At 32.2% G+C, this 17,164-nt stretch overlaps 1 protein-coding gene across 2 annotated transcripts in view; it reads left to right on the top strand.

The window, feature by feature from the left end:
* Window positions 1–15,255, top strand: part of LOC111637446 (pantothenate kinase 4-like) — a 34,619-nt gene extending 19,364 nt beyond the window's left edge. Inside the window, exons 3-16 of one of the 2 annotated variants that reach the window (XM_023382933.1) lie at window positions 2,127–2,341; window positions 2,423–2,606; window positions 2,793–2,885; window positions 3,277–3,448; window positions 3,530–3,747; window positions 9,518–9,599; window positions 9,750–9,844; window positions 9,916–10,071; window positions 10,148–10,260; window positions 11,171–11,258; window positions 11,340–11,544; window positions 11,632–11,786; window positions 12,715–12,884; window positions 14,014–15,255. In XM_023382933.1, the coding sequence (XP_023238701.1) occupies window positions 2,127–2,341; window positions 2,423–2,606; window positions 2,793–2,885; window positions 3,277–3,448; window positions 3,530–3,747; window positions 9,518–9,599; window positions 9,750–9,844; window positions 9,916–10,071; window positions 10,148–10,260; window positions 11,171–11,258; window positions 11,340–11,544; window positions 11,632–11,786; window positions 12,715–12,884; window positions 14,014–14,221 (2,154 nt within the window). In that variant the 3' untranslated portion in view covers window positions 14,222–15,255. The remainder of the gene's footprint in view (window positions 1–2,126; window positions 2,342–2,422; window positions 2,607–2,792; window positions 2,886–3,276; window positions 3,449–3,529; window positions 3,748–9,517; window positions 9,600–9,749; window positions 9,845–9,915; window positions 10,072–10,147; window positions 10,261–11,170; window positions 11,259–11,339; window positions 11,545–11,631; window positions 11,787–12,714; window positions 12,885–14,013) is intronic. The other variant, XM_023382934.1, reaches the window with a different exon arrangement.
* The last annotated feature ends 1,909 nt before the right edge of the window (window positions 15,256–17,164 follow it).

The following is a 17,164-nucleotide window of genomic DNA, read 5'->3' on the forward strand; positions in this document are numbered from 1 at the left end:
CACCCCTACCGGCGAATGATGGGAAAGAGATTTCTTTTTGAAATCTCTTTCCCATGTTGTCCTTAGTCACTCTCTCAAATTTGGCAGCAGTCCGGCTGTTAGATTGCTCTACAGATGTCTCTGAGTATCATCAGTTTAAAAAAAAACATCCTGTATTTATGAATAATATAATAATATGTAAAAAGTAGCTAAAGAGCCAAATGATAGTTTTTCTGTCAAACAAAAGAAAACGTAGCCACATTTGGCGCAATATAGCCAAATGTTGCAACGTTGGAAGGAATACTAAATAATGCTGGAGTTGGGACTCAAGGATTATAGACCCAAATGCGGGACAAAGGACAAAAGATAAATAAATGAGGAAGGTTGGAAAATTAAAGGTCAATATTTACATAACAGAAGGTTTATTTAACCTTTCTCACTACTTTTCATCTTTCGGATTTTCTCTTCTTTCCCCGAATTTGGGACTATAATCTTTGAGTCACAATTCCAGCTTTATTTAGTATTTCTTCCTCATTCACACATTTCCAAGTATTTGAAAATATTTCCTTTCCACTGAAAAATAGAATATGTATAAAGTTTGTGAAACTTCTTTTTTGAGTTTATGCCGTTGAAATAAATAAATAAAAAATAAATAAATAAAATTTTTTGGTTTTGTTTACACGTTTATTGGGCCGCATTGGAAGTTGCCTTGGGCCGCATGCGGCCCGCGGGCCATGGGTTGGACACCCCTGCTATAGAATTTGTACATTGTATGAGTGCATTAACAATATATGTGCATGTTATTTTTATAGTGTGAAATGTACTTTGGCTATTACTTACATACATGTATACAGTACATTGGGTGATCGGTTAACGAACATAATCCATTCCAAGACTTAGTTTGCTATCCAAATTGTTCGTTAACCGATTATCGATATACCATAGATTTTAATGGGAATTTAATTAATTCGTTCTGGAGACCCCCAAAAATTAAAAATATATACTTTCTTACTATGTTTATTTATATGTAATAATAAAAATACATACATACACAGTCTTGCATTTTTATTAGTCATGTTTCTTCCGTTTGAAAAGGTTAAAGAATCTGTCTAATGTCGATTGCTTTTCTCTTTTCTTCAGGATTTTTCATAAGTAATTAATAGCATTGCAATTGTAGAAATCCCCAAGCCTCAACCTGGTTTGGATGCCATTCTAAGACCGTTGTTCTGACATCCTCCCACTTCTTCAAAGGATCTTTAATAACAGATATCGGCATTAATCCTCTTTTTCAGAATAAAACATATCTTGCTGAGTTTCTTGGTGTTTTTCATTCAAGAGTTCTTGGCGTTCTTCTGTCGTCAGATCCATTTCAGGTTCCATTATGAACTCTTCGATGTTCTTTATTTCTCAGATGTGATTTTTGTTACTCCTTTAGCTGCCTGAGTCTTGTTGATTATACAGTATTTTTCTTAAATAAGATTGAACTGCGGCCTACTAGACCTGTTTGCACCATACTGCCCAGTAACATTAGGCATCTTCTGCCCACTTTCTACCTTTGCTATTATACTCTCACCTTTTGAAAAGAAAAAGAAATAGACACAAAACTTAACTTATGCCTACCCGACAGTCTTGCGAATACATAAAAGAATTGTTTTGTCAGAAAAATAAAAGACTGGAATTACAAGGGAGAGTTTCAAAGTTCGGAGGAAAACTATCTGATCGGTATATACCGGCTTGAGCGTCGATGTCGATGTCAACTTCTCCCACACTCCAAAAGTTTTTGAATTGTTGCCCGAAGACAAGGGAAGACCAATCGGTATTCATTATTTTATGTTGCTTCTTCTTGTGTTTGTTCTGTGCGGTGTTCGTTGTCCAAACATAAAAATCTTTCACAAAAGTGTTCGTTAACTGATCACACTCTGTATTTGGTATTTTCTACATAATAGGTCACATTAACATGGCAGCAACATTGACATGTTTGGATTTGAAAATTACTCAGCGACTTCAACATATAAAAATATAAATTTCCTCTGATATTTAGATATAGTATGGGTGTATATTAAGAAAACAGTTTTAATCAGATATACCAAAGTTTTGCATAATTTGAAACCAATTTACCTCAATTATCTTTTAATTTTACATTTCAGAAGAATGGTGAGTTTCGTCAGATTGTGGAGACGGATGTGGAGGGTGCAAAAATTCATTTTATTAAATTTGAAACCAAGCATATTGAAACCTGTCTGAGATTTATAAAAAAAAATTTAGTTGGCTCTCGCGATTTCATGAAGGGAAAAACTGTAAAGGCGACAGGAGGAGGATCTTACAAATATACAAATCTTCTGACTAGCACGTTGGGTCTGACGTAAGTCTTTGATTAATTTTAACTTATGTGAAATGTTGTGTTCCAATATTTGTAAAATTTGTATATTTTGTTGATTTTTAGTGTAGATAAGGAAGATGAAATGGAGTGTTTAATCAAAGGATGTAACTTTCTGTTGAGAAACATTCAGGATGAAGTATTTGAATATCACCGTCATCGAAAGGCAGAATATAAGTTTCATAATATTGATCCCAATGTTTTTCCCTATCTCTTAGTAAATATTGGATCTGGAGTTAGCATAATGAAAGTAAGTTTGTAATAGGAATGATTTGTACTGGTAAAAACAGATCTATAGAAAGTAAGGGTGCAAATGTCTACATAATTTTTTTTATCCTTATAATTTTTATAATAAATTTTAATGATAAAATATAATTGATACATTCAAAGTTATGGGAATATTTTCCAAATTTTAAGTGAAAATTAATACTTAAAGGTAGAGTCAGAATCTAAATACGAACGTATAGGTGGATCTGCCATGGGAGGTGGAACATTTTGGGGTCTGGGATCGCTTCTTACTAAAGCTAAGGTAATGTATGAGAATTTCTGTAAGTTAATTACTTATCTGTGTATTTTTAATTGGCTCACTTTCATAAATATAAATGTCAAGAAATGATTTCTGGATTAAGCTTTATCTTAAATCAGTTATGTACCATATAATCATTGATTTTTGGGCAAGAATTTGACCATTGTTAACAAAATTATTGCTTCAAAAAGCTAATTTAGTTAGATCCAGGCAGAGATAAATCTAAATTTTATTCCAGAACTTTATTTCTGAAATTCACCCAATTATTTTTGAATTATTCCAGAACTTTATTTCCCAAATTCACCAAATGCATTTTTGAATAATCTGTTAAAAATAGATTGTAAATATTGCTAGAACAATTCAAATAAATATATAATAAATAGAATTTTCTTAGACTTTTGACGACCTTCTGGAGTTGGCGGAGAAAGGAGATCACCGTAATGTCGACATGCTCATTAAAGACATATACGGAGGCGATTATCCTGGAATGGACCTGCCAGGAGATCTCCTAGCGTGTAGTTTTGGAAAAGCAATTCATTTTTGCAAAAATAAAAAGTTAAATCCAGGTACATTGTAAAATTTGATTTATTTGTAAAGATTTTAATTAAGTTAAGATGATAGTTTATATGCTGTCTTTAATCTTTTAGGCAACTTCTGTGAATCAGACATTGCCAGGAGTTTATTGTTCATGATCAGCAATGATTTGGGACAAATCGCCTGTCTTTATGCCATGATGCACGGATTGACCAGAGTATATTTTGGCGGTTATTTCTTGAGGGGTCATCCCATGAGCATGCACGCCATATCGTATGCCATCAACTATTGGAGCAAGGTGATGTGGAAAAGTTTTGAATTTTTTTCTTATGTTAGTAGATGCATAAATTTTATTTTTATATAATGTCTGTAAATTAAAAAAGTTCACATTACTAAATCAGTAAGCACCTAATGGTAAATATTATTGACTGAATTTTATATATAGTTTTAGAATTTGATATTTTATTCCTTATTAACAGGATGATTATTACTTTCCATCTTACAGATAATAGTTTTGTGTAATATATATATTCTACGCTATAAACATATCAATAGTTATATAATATACAGCAGTTATTTTACTAATATTCATATCAATGTAATTTTTATTTTGATATGATATTCATATCATATCAAAGTTCATTTTAATGTTTTTAATACGTTTATAAACTTTTTTATATATTTTATTATAGAATAATTTAAAAATGAAGAGAAAAAATTATTACTAATAAATTATTACAAAACTACCAAATTGGTTTTTTATTTTTAGTGAATATACTCTTTAAGGATACTATCAAATGTAATCCAATTTAAACTTTTCTTTTTTTTTTAATAATAATAACTTTAGAAAACTAGTACTTTTAGTTTATATATCCATCAAGAATCAATAAATAAAGTTAGAGAGAAGTTACCAGATTACTTTTCTTGAACTTTATTTTGATTCTCACTATGAATAGGAATATGAGCCAAAAGCATTAAGTTTTTCTTTGAGAATAGCATTTTGCAACAGGGCTTTGTAGTCAGAACTGACTGGATCTTCCAGTTTTTGCTGGAACCCAGAGCTATATATTCTTTAAAAAGTTTTTAATTCTAGCTTTCTTTTTTCAGGTTTTGGTGTTAATTTCTTCACTGTAGATAGCTTCTCGTCTGGGTTAATGTTAACGGGTGTAGCCCAAATTTGGCTAATTGCACCTACAAGGTGCAAAAGTCTGTGCAATCAGTCAAATTTGTACTACTCAAGAAGATTAATTTCTTTAGCTATTCTCTAGAAACTTTTGAGCTTTTCACTTTGCATATACAGTAGAACCTCGATTATCCGGACTAATTTGGAATGAAGGTAGTCCGGAAAAGGAAAAATTCGGATAATCGAAACAAATACTTTAATTTGTCTTTTAATGATAATACAACACATTTTCTTTTTGATGACATATCGGTAATATTAAAAATAAATACTGTATTCTAATTGTGATCAAATTTACGAGAAACAAACGTTCGTATTGAATTTGGACTACTACTGACCTCTGCTAACAGACTACCTATTGTTTAAAATGTCCTCTGGTGGCACAAGAAGATGGATTTTATAAAATAAAAAGCAATTGAAACTGCATTTTTATGAATAAAAATTTGACAAACTATTTATTGTTTTATGACAAGTAAAACTTTTTCATGGCGTTCGCGGCTTTTAAGTAATGCATAAACCTTTGGGCTGCGAGGCATAGGTGGTGGCCCATGTTGCCCATACGCCGTCCTTGGTCATAGAAATGATGTAATTTGGATATAAATTATTTATAAATACTTATGTCAAGTTATACTTTTATTATGACGCAAAATATATTTAATTTAATTAAGAGTTTACGACCACTGTGCTGGGTGAGACATAGTTGAAACAAAAAAAGTTATGCATTCGATCACGTACTGTACATAAACAGTATCGTAATTTGCCGGGTGCAAATCAGCAAATTCGTAAAATTTTGGTTTATTTTGAACAATCCGGATAATAGAGGTCTGGATAATCGAGTTTCTACTGTATTTAAAAATTTTGTGACTAACCAAAAATTCTCTAACAACTTCTTATGACATATTTTTTTATTTTTTCAGAATTAAACAAAATTAATTTATATCAATTATAATCAGTAATACCATATCATAATATGAAAGCTATTTTTAGTTGCATTTAAATATTAATAAAAATGTTATAACATTAATTTTGTTCATATGTTAATTAGTTACAACCTTTTCAATTGGGTGCAGAGATAATGTGGTAAATAACTGTTAAATAATAATTATTAGTTAATTATCTATTAGTATCTCTCTCATTTTTATGATTTCTTTCCCTTTAAGTGTCAAAACTGATTTAGTCTTCTTTTATAACTATCAGTTTATGTTGGAATAAACATGTCTAATAGATTTATTATCAGAAAAGTTTAAAGTCAGGTTAAATAAAATAATTCTTCATCTTTCATCTTTTATTTAAGTAAGACATATAAATGTTTGTCACTAGCTTTTTATCTGAATCTACAATTTTCATTATGATGAACATAGATGTAAAAGCTCTATTTTCTATGTTAAGTTCAAAATTAACTTGAGACTAGATATAAAATCTTAGTATTATGTGATGAATCTCATTTAATCCAGTAAAATAGAGATCATGACAGATAAAATTGCTGTCATGGTCTCTATTTTAATTAAATTACATGAAACTTCATTCTAAGATGTAGATCTTAGTATTAAGTTAATTTTGAAGTAAAATAACTTAACATAGACGCTATATCTGAGTCATAAAGAAAAATCTAAAGGTTATTGGACTATTTCCTAATTTAAATTTCTTTCGTAGGGCACAATTGACTGGGACAAAGTAAATAGGGATCTATAAAATAAGTTAGTGAAAAGTATCATGTGTATTTGGAAGAATCTCATTTTAACATATCATAGATCTACAGTTTCTCAGAATAACGGATTTTTTTTCCTCGGGTCCCACCAGATCAATGTAATTTTACCTCTTTATCCGTAGCAGATCCGTAACTTGAAATTACAGATTTTTTATAGCACTATCTATTGTAAATTTTGCATTTTCTCAACATTTAATTAATATTTGGGTGTTTCTGGAAATTTGTAATGTTTAATGATGCATTTGTTACATCTGGGATATGTATGGTACAAAGAATCAGCAGGCTGAACAATTAAGGAGGAGCCATCTGGTGAAAATTTTGATGCTGGTCCAAGTGTAGTACTGAAATTTAGCAAGACCATAGTCTTTCCAACTTGTGAAGACCCTCCTGATAAGTTTCGGTATAAATGAACAAGCTGTAGTGTACATGGCATTGCTAACATCAAGCAATTGTTGCATTCAATAGGCAGAAAAGTAGCATCAAAACAAACCAATATGAACAAGTTTTTTTAACAAATTGAAGTCAGGTGAAGTGCTAATGAGTGTAAATAATTTCTCTTTTTGTTCTTACAATATATACAGTTTTAGTCACCTTTGTCATACATATATATGGCATATTATACAATCTTGTAATATAAATATTTCTACAGAATAGGGATCTCAAGACTGAATAATTTCAAGTACAGATATTTCTTACATGAAGGAAATTAAATAATGAATATTTTCTTGGGTGAACAGAAAATCCATTGTTTGCACTATAATGGATTTTTGGTGGCCTGTATGATCCATTAAAATTAGATTGTACTGTATATTGTTTTTGTACAGTAAAATACTCATTGTAAGTAGCAATTATATGCAGATGTAATCAGAATTTCTGATAATTTTAAACATGTATTCTTAAAGTGCTCCACTATTAAATATAATTTGCCATTATGTATACAATCACCCCAATAAATGTTATTAATCAAACAATACAGTTGAATTCTTAACGGACTACAGTAAGACTAATTAATTAATAAGGTAGTAAGTAATTAATAAGGTAGAGGTATGTGATTAAGCTGCCATCTTGTGTTAAGTTTAGTAATCAGAAATAAGTCAATTTTAATTTTGAATGTTCTGGAAGGCAGTTTGTATTTTTTATAAAATTCTTTATTTTAAATGATAAAACAGAATAAAATTAATCAATTTTAAAATATGTTAAGAAAGCAAAACAATATTTCTATTTCATTGTTTATTTTTTATTTTTTTTTTTGTTCTTATATAATTATTGCTTTCTATGTATATCTACTCAAAAGACATAAAATATTTAGCTTAAAATCATTGCAGTGCATTTTTCTGTCATAAAAAAGTAGAAAAAGTAGCACCAGAAATCAATGAAGCATTGTGAAATCTTTGAGCTGGTGACTAAAGTCAAGGGTGAGCAGTACCCTTTGAGTGTTAGTTTGCCTGTGTACACCTGGTACATATAAGAGGATACCACCTCAGATGAATTTTAAAATAGTGTCCACAATGAGTGCTATGGACATCTTATATTTTGAATAAATTTGTTGGACTGTATTGGACTTATGCAATTGGCATTTTGTTGCCTAGGTTTATGAGAGAGAATAGCAACACCATGCTGTTGAACAATCTAGGAGTCTGCATATGTTCAACAGTTTGTTCAAGAGCTGATCGTCTGCTATAGCTGGAACCCTTTTAAAATTTTATTTTAAAGTATTGAATATTTATAAAATAATAGCCCATTTTTTTAAAATTTTGATATATGATTGGTCAATTGGTTATCACGCAACATGTACTGCAGGCAATTTGTATGACTGTCACATGAAAACAGAATTATCATGAAAGTTATTCTATTATGAAGTTATTGATGACTGAAAAATACTTGAAATCTCATTAGAAAAAACTGGAACCACATTAAAAAGTAAAGCTTGGCAAAACATTTAAATAAAGAAAACTTTTAATAAAAGTTGTGGCATAAAAATACTGGAACCATATTTGACAGTAAGATTCAACGTGTGAATAAAGTGTACATTACACAGACTACAACTACAGGAAGTTTTGGATGAAGCAATGTCACCGTGATATTATTTTGTTATGTAATATTTAAAAGTCATATAAAAAGCGTAACTTGTGTTGACTTGTCTTGCAGAAAATCATGTATGATGATAAAAATGCTTTATTTTGGATCTTATGTACTTTTTTATTCTGCCATTAAAGAATTGTTTATTCTGTAATTTTGGCTATCTGGTTGTCCTGAAAGGTAGAGCTGGAGCTATGAATTGGGGAACTCCCAATTGTTTAATCAAATCAAAGTAATATGGGGCTTTGGAGAGCTGGCCTTACTTTGGATCAGTTGGGCCCTACACTAGGATTATAACTCAAAGTAAGAACTTTTAAACTAAATAGAAAAATTATTGTCCTACTTTGTGAGGAGTTTAGAGTTAAAAACATTTTTATAGTTTACATTTTAGCAGTTTACATAAAAATTATTTAATTTATTTGCATAAAACATGTGACCTTTTATTCTTAAAACAATTATTCTAGATGCATATTTAAACAGTAATAGAATGTTGACTTAAAATTCATCTCAGTGGAATGGCCGAGGCAGTAAAGGATGGATTTGCTGTTTCAGGGTCTTCAGTATGTGTTTGGATTGGGAACCTTGAAAATATTTTGTGTTGGGCATTGTTCTTTACTGTCAAGTGCCCCCATAATGAACTTGGCTAAACTACAATAGGCATGAAAAGCAGCTTCTCTTAACTTTTTTAACACAAAATAGGCCTAAATTAGCCTTATCCATTGAAATGAAATTGGCCAATGGAAAAGTTTTGTTTGATTCCCCTGTAGCCTGAGGGGTAAAAATAATTAAGTCTCTAGGTATCTAGATGAAAATCATTTTCAGAACCCATTGTGTAATGAGTTAGGAAGTTTGATTAGTTTTAATTTGTTAAGGAATAAATACAAATTATTTTTATAAGATTTGCATTTAATAAAGTATTTTGAAAGTTTCTTTACATTATTCAACACAAAGTGGCTCAAAATTAATGAAAATTAGAGTTTGAACTGTACATATCTCAATAATAGAAAATTGATTGTATCTAATTAGTTTTCTCTTTATTTTCATGTTTAAATTTCTTTATTGAAGTGAAAAATATAAATTAAAGTTTTTATGATTTTATTAATTTTTAATGTGATATTTTATTCTCTTAAATAGGGCAAGGTACAAGCTCTCTTTCTGCGCCACGAAGGTTATCTGGGTGCTATCGGAGCATTTTTAAAAGGAGCCGAGGAATGCGGTGTGTACAAATAATATTTCCAGTGATTAGTTTTCTTCGTTAATTCTTTAATTTGATTCCGAAATTTATTAGCTAAATATTAAAACCAGATGACTTAAGTTCTTGTTACTGTCACTTTAATAATATATGATGAAGATTATTAATTTTCAGATACTCAAAAATACTCCTGGGGTGAAAATTATGCCGGAAGTTCTGGCCTTAAGAATGCTTTTCCGACTCAGTTTTTTTCACAGAATAACACAGTGGTAAATAGAAATTAGTGATTACATCCTAAAATAAAAGTAGTTTTTTGGTATTTACGTTATATATATTGCAGATTGATCAGTTAGAAGTTGACAGGTATAATTGGCAATTAGTGTACTGTCCCCTGCTCAGCAATCCATACAGTTATGTTCCAGACACTGTAGATTTAACGCAAGATCCTGATGCAAGAGAATATTGGCTGTTATGTTTTGAAGATGCCATTGATAAGGTATTTTTATAAGGTGCTATGATAAGGTTCTGGATAATTTTTTGTGATTTGCTTAATATTTCAAATTATTTTATAGTTTGTTCAGCGTGCTGTTCAAAGTCAACTTCATAGATGTGATGCTGTGCAGAGAGCTAATTTATTTAAAGAAAAATATGTGGATCGTTTACATCACTTAAAAGACCAACCTTTGTAAGTGTGTATTATATCATATGCTCAATTTTGCATTGAAAAATGGCTTTAAAATGTTTTTAATAGTATAATAGAATATATTAATTAACAGATTTCAATATGTTGGTAAATCAAGTGTCCTGAACATTCAGTTAAGGTTAGTAATGCCTTAATTGAAAGTTTAAGATGGGGAAATATTTTCTTGGAAATTGATAACATCTTCCTGAAGTCCTGCAGCATATCTTCATGCTTGTTCTCCTTCTGTGTTTTAAAAGTATTACAACAACTCATTTCTTTGTTTTGCTGAGACTTGCATTAGTCTTTGTGTGGAGTTTTTGCTTGTAACATGTCATGTTCATGTGATATTGGCACTTCAGTTAGTTTCCTATATGCTAATTATATATTAAACATGGCTCCGAACCCAAGGATAGTGATGCTAGTAGCTCTAATAAGCCAAAAATAGCTGTAAAATTTTAATTTAGTGAGAAAAGAGAGAGGATTTTTTAAAGTATTGCTTTTATGATTTGCTGTTCCATGCTATTTATTGTTTATATAGTGTTTATTTACCTTATTAATACATAAAAATATGTGTGATAGATACATTAAGTTAGGAAATACTTAATAATTAATGGGGTTTGTTATTTTATATAAATTTCTGTTATATGAAAATCTTGGAAACTCTTGCATATGGCCAGGTCCTAACTTTATAATATTTAGTACAAAATAAGCTATAGCACTATAAGTTTCATTCATGGACTAATCTGACTTACACGAGTCTGTCCATTTATTAGGATATTTACTGACTTTTATATAACTGCAAATAATTCTGTAAACTTACTTAATTACCACAATTACAAATTAAATATTAATCATTATAATATTGCAATTATTGTTAGAAGTGTAATCATTGAGTTAAACATCTTTCTTATAGTGCTTATGGTTCTCTGACTGTAAGAAGTTTACTAGATATGAGAGAACAGTGCTTGAATGAATTTGATTTTCCAGATCCTTATCTTCAAGTAAGTTTAGATTTTGTATTAACGATATTTTTTCATTAAAATTTAATGCTTATATCAATTAAAATTTAATGTTTATATCAGCAAAAGAGAGTAGAAAACGAAAATGCGTTAAGGTTACTTGCTAAAAGATTAGAAGCATTGGATGTCATGTCTTGGGAAGAACGTCAAGAGGCGTTGGTTATCGGTCTCCTTGCTGGAAATGTATTCGATTGGGGTGCTAAAGAGATTGCAAAACTTCTAGAACATTCAGAGTTTGACTTTTACGATGCTAAATCACAATTACAAGGTAAAATTATAACAAAATGTTTTATGTTACAATAAAAAGACAAAGCTTCCTTTACACAAAATAACATTGTAAATTATTTTGTATTAGGAAGACCGTGGTTAATCGATAATTTAGATGAATGGTTAAAAAGACTAAAAGGCCCTCCTCATAAATGTGCGGCAATATTTGTCGACAACAGCGGGATGGACGTAGTTCTCGGTGTATTACCTTTTGCCCGGGAACTTCTTCAGAATGGAACTAAAGTAAGTTGTCAATAACATATTTGAATAGAACTAGCATTTATAGTTTTTAACTAAAGATTTTCTGTGACTAATAAAAAATTAATACTCACTAATACTATTTATTGTTTTTTCTGAATAAGTTTCCTCAATTTGCAGAACCCAGATACCAGTATAAGTTCTACTAATCTAAATATATAAAATTACTTGTCCTGACTGACTGATTGATTCATCATCGCCCAGAGCAAACTGCTGAACCTAAAGAGGTGAAACTTAGTACACAGTTAGGGTACATCATGAAAATGCACACTAAGAAGAGATTTTTCGAAATTCCCCAGAGGGGGAGAACATTAAGACTTAACTGGAAGAACAGTTTCTACTGTTCTATTTTAGATGCAATTTTTTTGTTTTCAAATAGGTTAAGTCTTAATTGAGTACTTATGTGAATTAAATTGATAACGTTTCAGACATTGTTATAAATATTTTTATATATTTTTATTTTTTAACCAAATGCTTGAATTGTTTTAAATTTGAATTTGTTATTGCATATTGGTTCAATTATAGAATGATTGTAAACATTCCAGAAAATTGATCAAATTGAAATCAGTTAATCTGATTCTCATCATTCTCAGCAGTAGGTGTTATATAACAGTTACTATGGTTGTTGAAATACTGAATATAAATAGTGTTTGCTTACAAAATCCACACGGGCAAAGTCACAGGTAACAGCTAGTACAATATATCCCAGTAGACATTTATATAAAAAGGACACAAAGGCATATGAATTAATACCCTCTAATACTAGTTGGATGATTTTGTTGCCAAATATTGACACAGGTCTCTTTATAAGAAAATAATTTAGAAACTCTTTTAATAGTTCCTTCTTAATTATTTAACATCTAATCTTAATAATACTTTGGCTGCAAAATTAACAGTTTAACCAAACTTTCAGGTTTTACTGTGTTCCAACAGCAAGCCTGCACTGAATGATGTTACGTATCAAGAGTTAGAAGTTTTGGCTAGGAAAGCGGCCATGATCAACGAAGACATCCATCGAGCACTGATGGAAGATCGTTTGAGAATTTTGGATTCGGGTCAAGGTTCGCCGTGTTTGGATCTCAGGTAATACAGTTTTAACCACATTTAAAATCCACTATAAAATTGCCATCTAATGATAAAAAATTAATGGATATTTGAAATAATGGAGGTTGCTAAATAAATATCCAAATTATGGATTAATTATCACATTTATTGATACGGCAATATCGAGGTATATACGGCGAATCGGTGCAGATGTGAGCCACACAGGATCCACTAACAAGAAACGTAGTATTTTATTTATCATACTAAAAGTTCCAAACAATAATTGGTGGCCATTATCAGGATCCTTACTTAACATTGTCTCTAGAGGCATTTAATAGTCCAAATGCAACCAAATCTTGTACAGGAACATTTTGGGACATGCAGAAGACATTAGACATTCTTTAAAAATCAGTTAATACCGAAACTTGCCAGTATGGTGTTTCTGTATCTTTAAATCTTAGTTCGTGTGAGTTTCGGTCATAAAAATACATAAAAAATATGGCTTATTGAAGACACGTTACAACTTTGGCAGTCTCAAAAGGCCGTACCACACCGCATGCAAGAAACCCCGTGAAGGATCAATGGCAACTGAATGCACCGATTGTTATCTTTGGATTCTTCACTGGGTCTCTATATACAGTAAATATCTCTTCAAAATGTTTTTTGCTGGCAGATTATAAAGTGTTGGTTGTAGTTTTAGTACTGTACTAGATTTTTACAAAATACCAGATTTGGTTACATTTAGATCAGTAAATATTTATGTAGACAGCATCAAATAGGTGCTCCAGTTACAATTACTTGATAATTTTTTTACAAAAAGAGGTTATTGATATTGTCAACTACCATAAAGTACTTCAGAAGACTAGAATTCAAAAGGACCGATCAATCTTCAATAAGGTGACAGGAGATTTTATGTACAAGTGTGAAAATTCTGACTAGTGCGGGCTAGAAAATTTTACTTAACCCATACCAATACCATTCATTTAGCCATTTTAAATACCTTAGAAATACAATTTTGAAATGCAAGCAATTGGAAGCGAGGCAAAAGCTATCCATTCCGGGAAGCCAATGCTATTTGTACTTCTCTAGAAAATAATTTGGATATTTTCGACGACCTCTGTTTTTCGGTAGATAAAATCGTAACTCGTGTCTTTTTCTTACGGTCCAGCCGGCTGAAACTGGAGGTGGCCGAGATGATGACCGCCCTGGGCACGGATCTGGTCATCCTGGAGGGAATGGGCCGAGCGGTGCACACCAACCTGAACGCCAAGTTTTCCTGCGAGGCCATCAAGGCGGCGGTACTGAAAAACCAGTGGTTGGCCAACCGCCTGGGAGGTTCCATGTTTTCGGTCATATTCAAGTACGAAAAGCCCTGAAGCGGACGGACCGAGGAGGGGTTGGAGGGATAAAGAAAATTCATCTATGCCGTCCTCTCGCAATACTTATTTTACACTTTAGTTCCACTCAGGGTTTATATCTCTATTTATTGTCTAAGGAAAAGTATTGTATATTATTATTATTATTATTTTGCATGAACAAGTAGAAAAATCTTACTCTTTACAAATTTTGTCACGGAGGGAAACCCGCACTACCGATTACCGCGCATCCCAGACCACAAAATGTAACTTATTTGTTAACGCATGGTTCGGATCGTCCAGTATTAAACAGTAAACATTTTCGTAGGGGGATTCGGTTTAAATCAAACGGTAAACTATATTTTAATCTCGTGAAGTCTTCCATGATTCGACGATATTTCTACCAAGAAGCAAAATTTTTCTAGCTCATAAAGAAGGGGAGGGGAAAATGCAAACATTTTTAACAGAAGTTGTTATTAAAATTTAAATTTGGATTGTTTAATCGATTTAAACTTTGGTATGTTCGATAAGGGGGTGAAAATCGAATTAATTTGGACGGGGGAGGGCATTTGTTTAACGGTTGAAAATTACAAAATTTGTAAGAAGTTTTAACGGCTTTGGTAAAATAACGGTCATAATTTCGAGCATTTCGGTTCGTAGTCGAAGGGTTTTTTATTTTTTTCAAAGCATTATTTTAATAGTACGGTAGCGTGATAATGTCGGCTCAAAGCTCAATATACAGTAAAATAGTTTGTATACAGTATACATAATGTATAAACGAAGAGTTAAGAGATTAGCGGTCGTCGTTTTTGTGTTAGTATTCAAATTTTTTGATGGTTTCTCGTTCCGGCGATTCGGAAACGTGTATAATAGAAACATTTCTGACGGGATAAACCTATGCATTCCGAATCGCTCGCTCGACGTTTCGGAGCCCGAATCCCGGTCGTTCGGATGATGGGTCGCATATATTACTTTGAGATTGTCGATAGATGTTTTTTCTCTTAATATTACGGTTGCATAAAGTTGCATAAATAAAGTTTAAAGTTTTCTAAAAATAAATTGTAGAGAATTTATTGGCGCAGCGCTTTACTCTTCGCGGTTGCACCGTTATATCCATCACTAGTCTGCCCGTCGAAAGAATCGACTCGGGCATTAACCAATGAGCATCGGCCGTCGATCGCTTATTTCCGGTTCCTTGTTTGTTAAAACGTCACCGCCATTATAAACGATGTTACGTTCTAGTATTGGAATACGAGGAAGTTGGCTATAGTTGTTAATGCACGCTACAATGAGGATTCATGCGTTTAACTAAATAAACTCGGCAGAACGGATTTTCCATTAATTATCTAGTGAGAGAGAATAAAATTCACGCGCTGCCCGAAGTATTAAGCGAAAAGTGCCGATTGGTTTAACCGGAGCGACATCACGCGTGACCTCGAGTCGATTCTTTCTGTAGAGGGACTAGTCGGTAATTACGTACATTTCTTATCGCGAAATAACCACCCGTAAGCCGGGTATCACGGGTAAGTTGGTGGTAATACGTTGCTAATTTCTCGAGAGGATACTTTAGCCTACAGTTAATCTTTATTGTAGTATATATAATATTTTCTCTTGCACGTTTTATCTGCCAATATACGTACAGAAAATGTGGGTTCGTGCGTACATTCGATTCTGTAGAGCGTCCATCAAGCATACATCCTTCTTCATACGATGCCTGGCATTTGTGATACCGAACCAAACAAACCGCATTGCATCATTATGCCCCGGTTTTATTTTCGATATCTTCCAACTTACCGTTTTGGAACAAGTCGAACTGACCGGAAATTCTGGGTAAATCTCCTCTGATTTCGCCTTATTTTTTCGCAATTTATTACGGAAAAGATTGGTTTCTTTCCGAGGTACGTTCGTCTGTCAATTGGTTTCGTATCCGCAACTCGGAGGAGGAAATCGGTAGGGAGACGGGTTTCCGTTACCATACGTACTCGCGACAGTAAATATAAACAAACCAGCAACGAGTTGAGCAGCTTGTATTTGTATGCAAACCTAACCAAATTCATGTTCGTATTCTGTAGGAATGCACACTACAAAAAGGATTTGTCCTTTCTGGGTTGCAATTTGAAATAAATTGTAGACCTATGCATTCCCATTGACGTCCGTCCGGTTTCCTTAATCTCGAGAACGGAGTTAGACGAGACCAGATGTGGAAAACTTAGGGTCAAGAGGTCCCGATTAACTATATATGAACTGATGCAAATTGGAAGTGGCGTTATTTCAATTCAAAAATTTCCCCCAAAAGGTTGTAATGAGGAGCACGACTGTATTGTTAAAGGAAAAGTATGACGTACAGGGGCACCCAACTAATTTAAATGGAGTGTGTATATTTTAAATTTAAGTGTATTTTAAAACGTAATATTACGGTTGCGTATTAGTCATTCTAATATCACAAACGATCTACGCAGGTGTACACCATTGTCTTTGAACGTTATACAGTAACCGTGCTGGCACGACGTGAGAAGAATGATTGCTATCATTGCGCTATTGGGGCACGAAGTTATTCTCTAATCACAATTTCTGTGCACGACTTTTAAATTTTCCTTTAAAACGTTTATGCACAGTACAATGAACAGATACAATTATTTCATGTTCCAACTCCACCACTGTAACCAAAGCCTGGACTCCACATTACCTGAAAACAGAACTGAAACATAGAGTTTTCGTTTTAACTCGACACCACTAAAAATGCGCCATCTGTTGATCAGTTCTATAATTGTGGTAGAGTCAAACATGGACGACGCTACGGATTTTGCCACGATTTCACTGCAAAAATGTAAATAATCTTTGAATTATTTACATTTTTTGTCGTACAGACATCTGTATTTTCTAACTTGTTCGATGAAGAATTCCAAATTATTTATTTATTCGTCGTTTTCGCTACAATTTCTGCCATTACGACAATCAAACTAC

This window comes from Centruroides sculpturatus, unplaced genomic scaffold, assembly GCF_000671375.1.
Source record: "Centruroides sculpturatus isolate CEXI.00-Female unplaced genomic scaffold, Cexi_2.0 scaffold1099, whole genome shotgun sequence".
Classification (NCBI taxonomy): Eukaryota; Metazoa; Arthropoda; class Arachnida; order Scorpiones; family Buthidae; genus Centruroides; species Centruroides sculpturatus.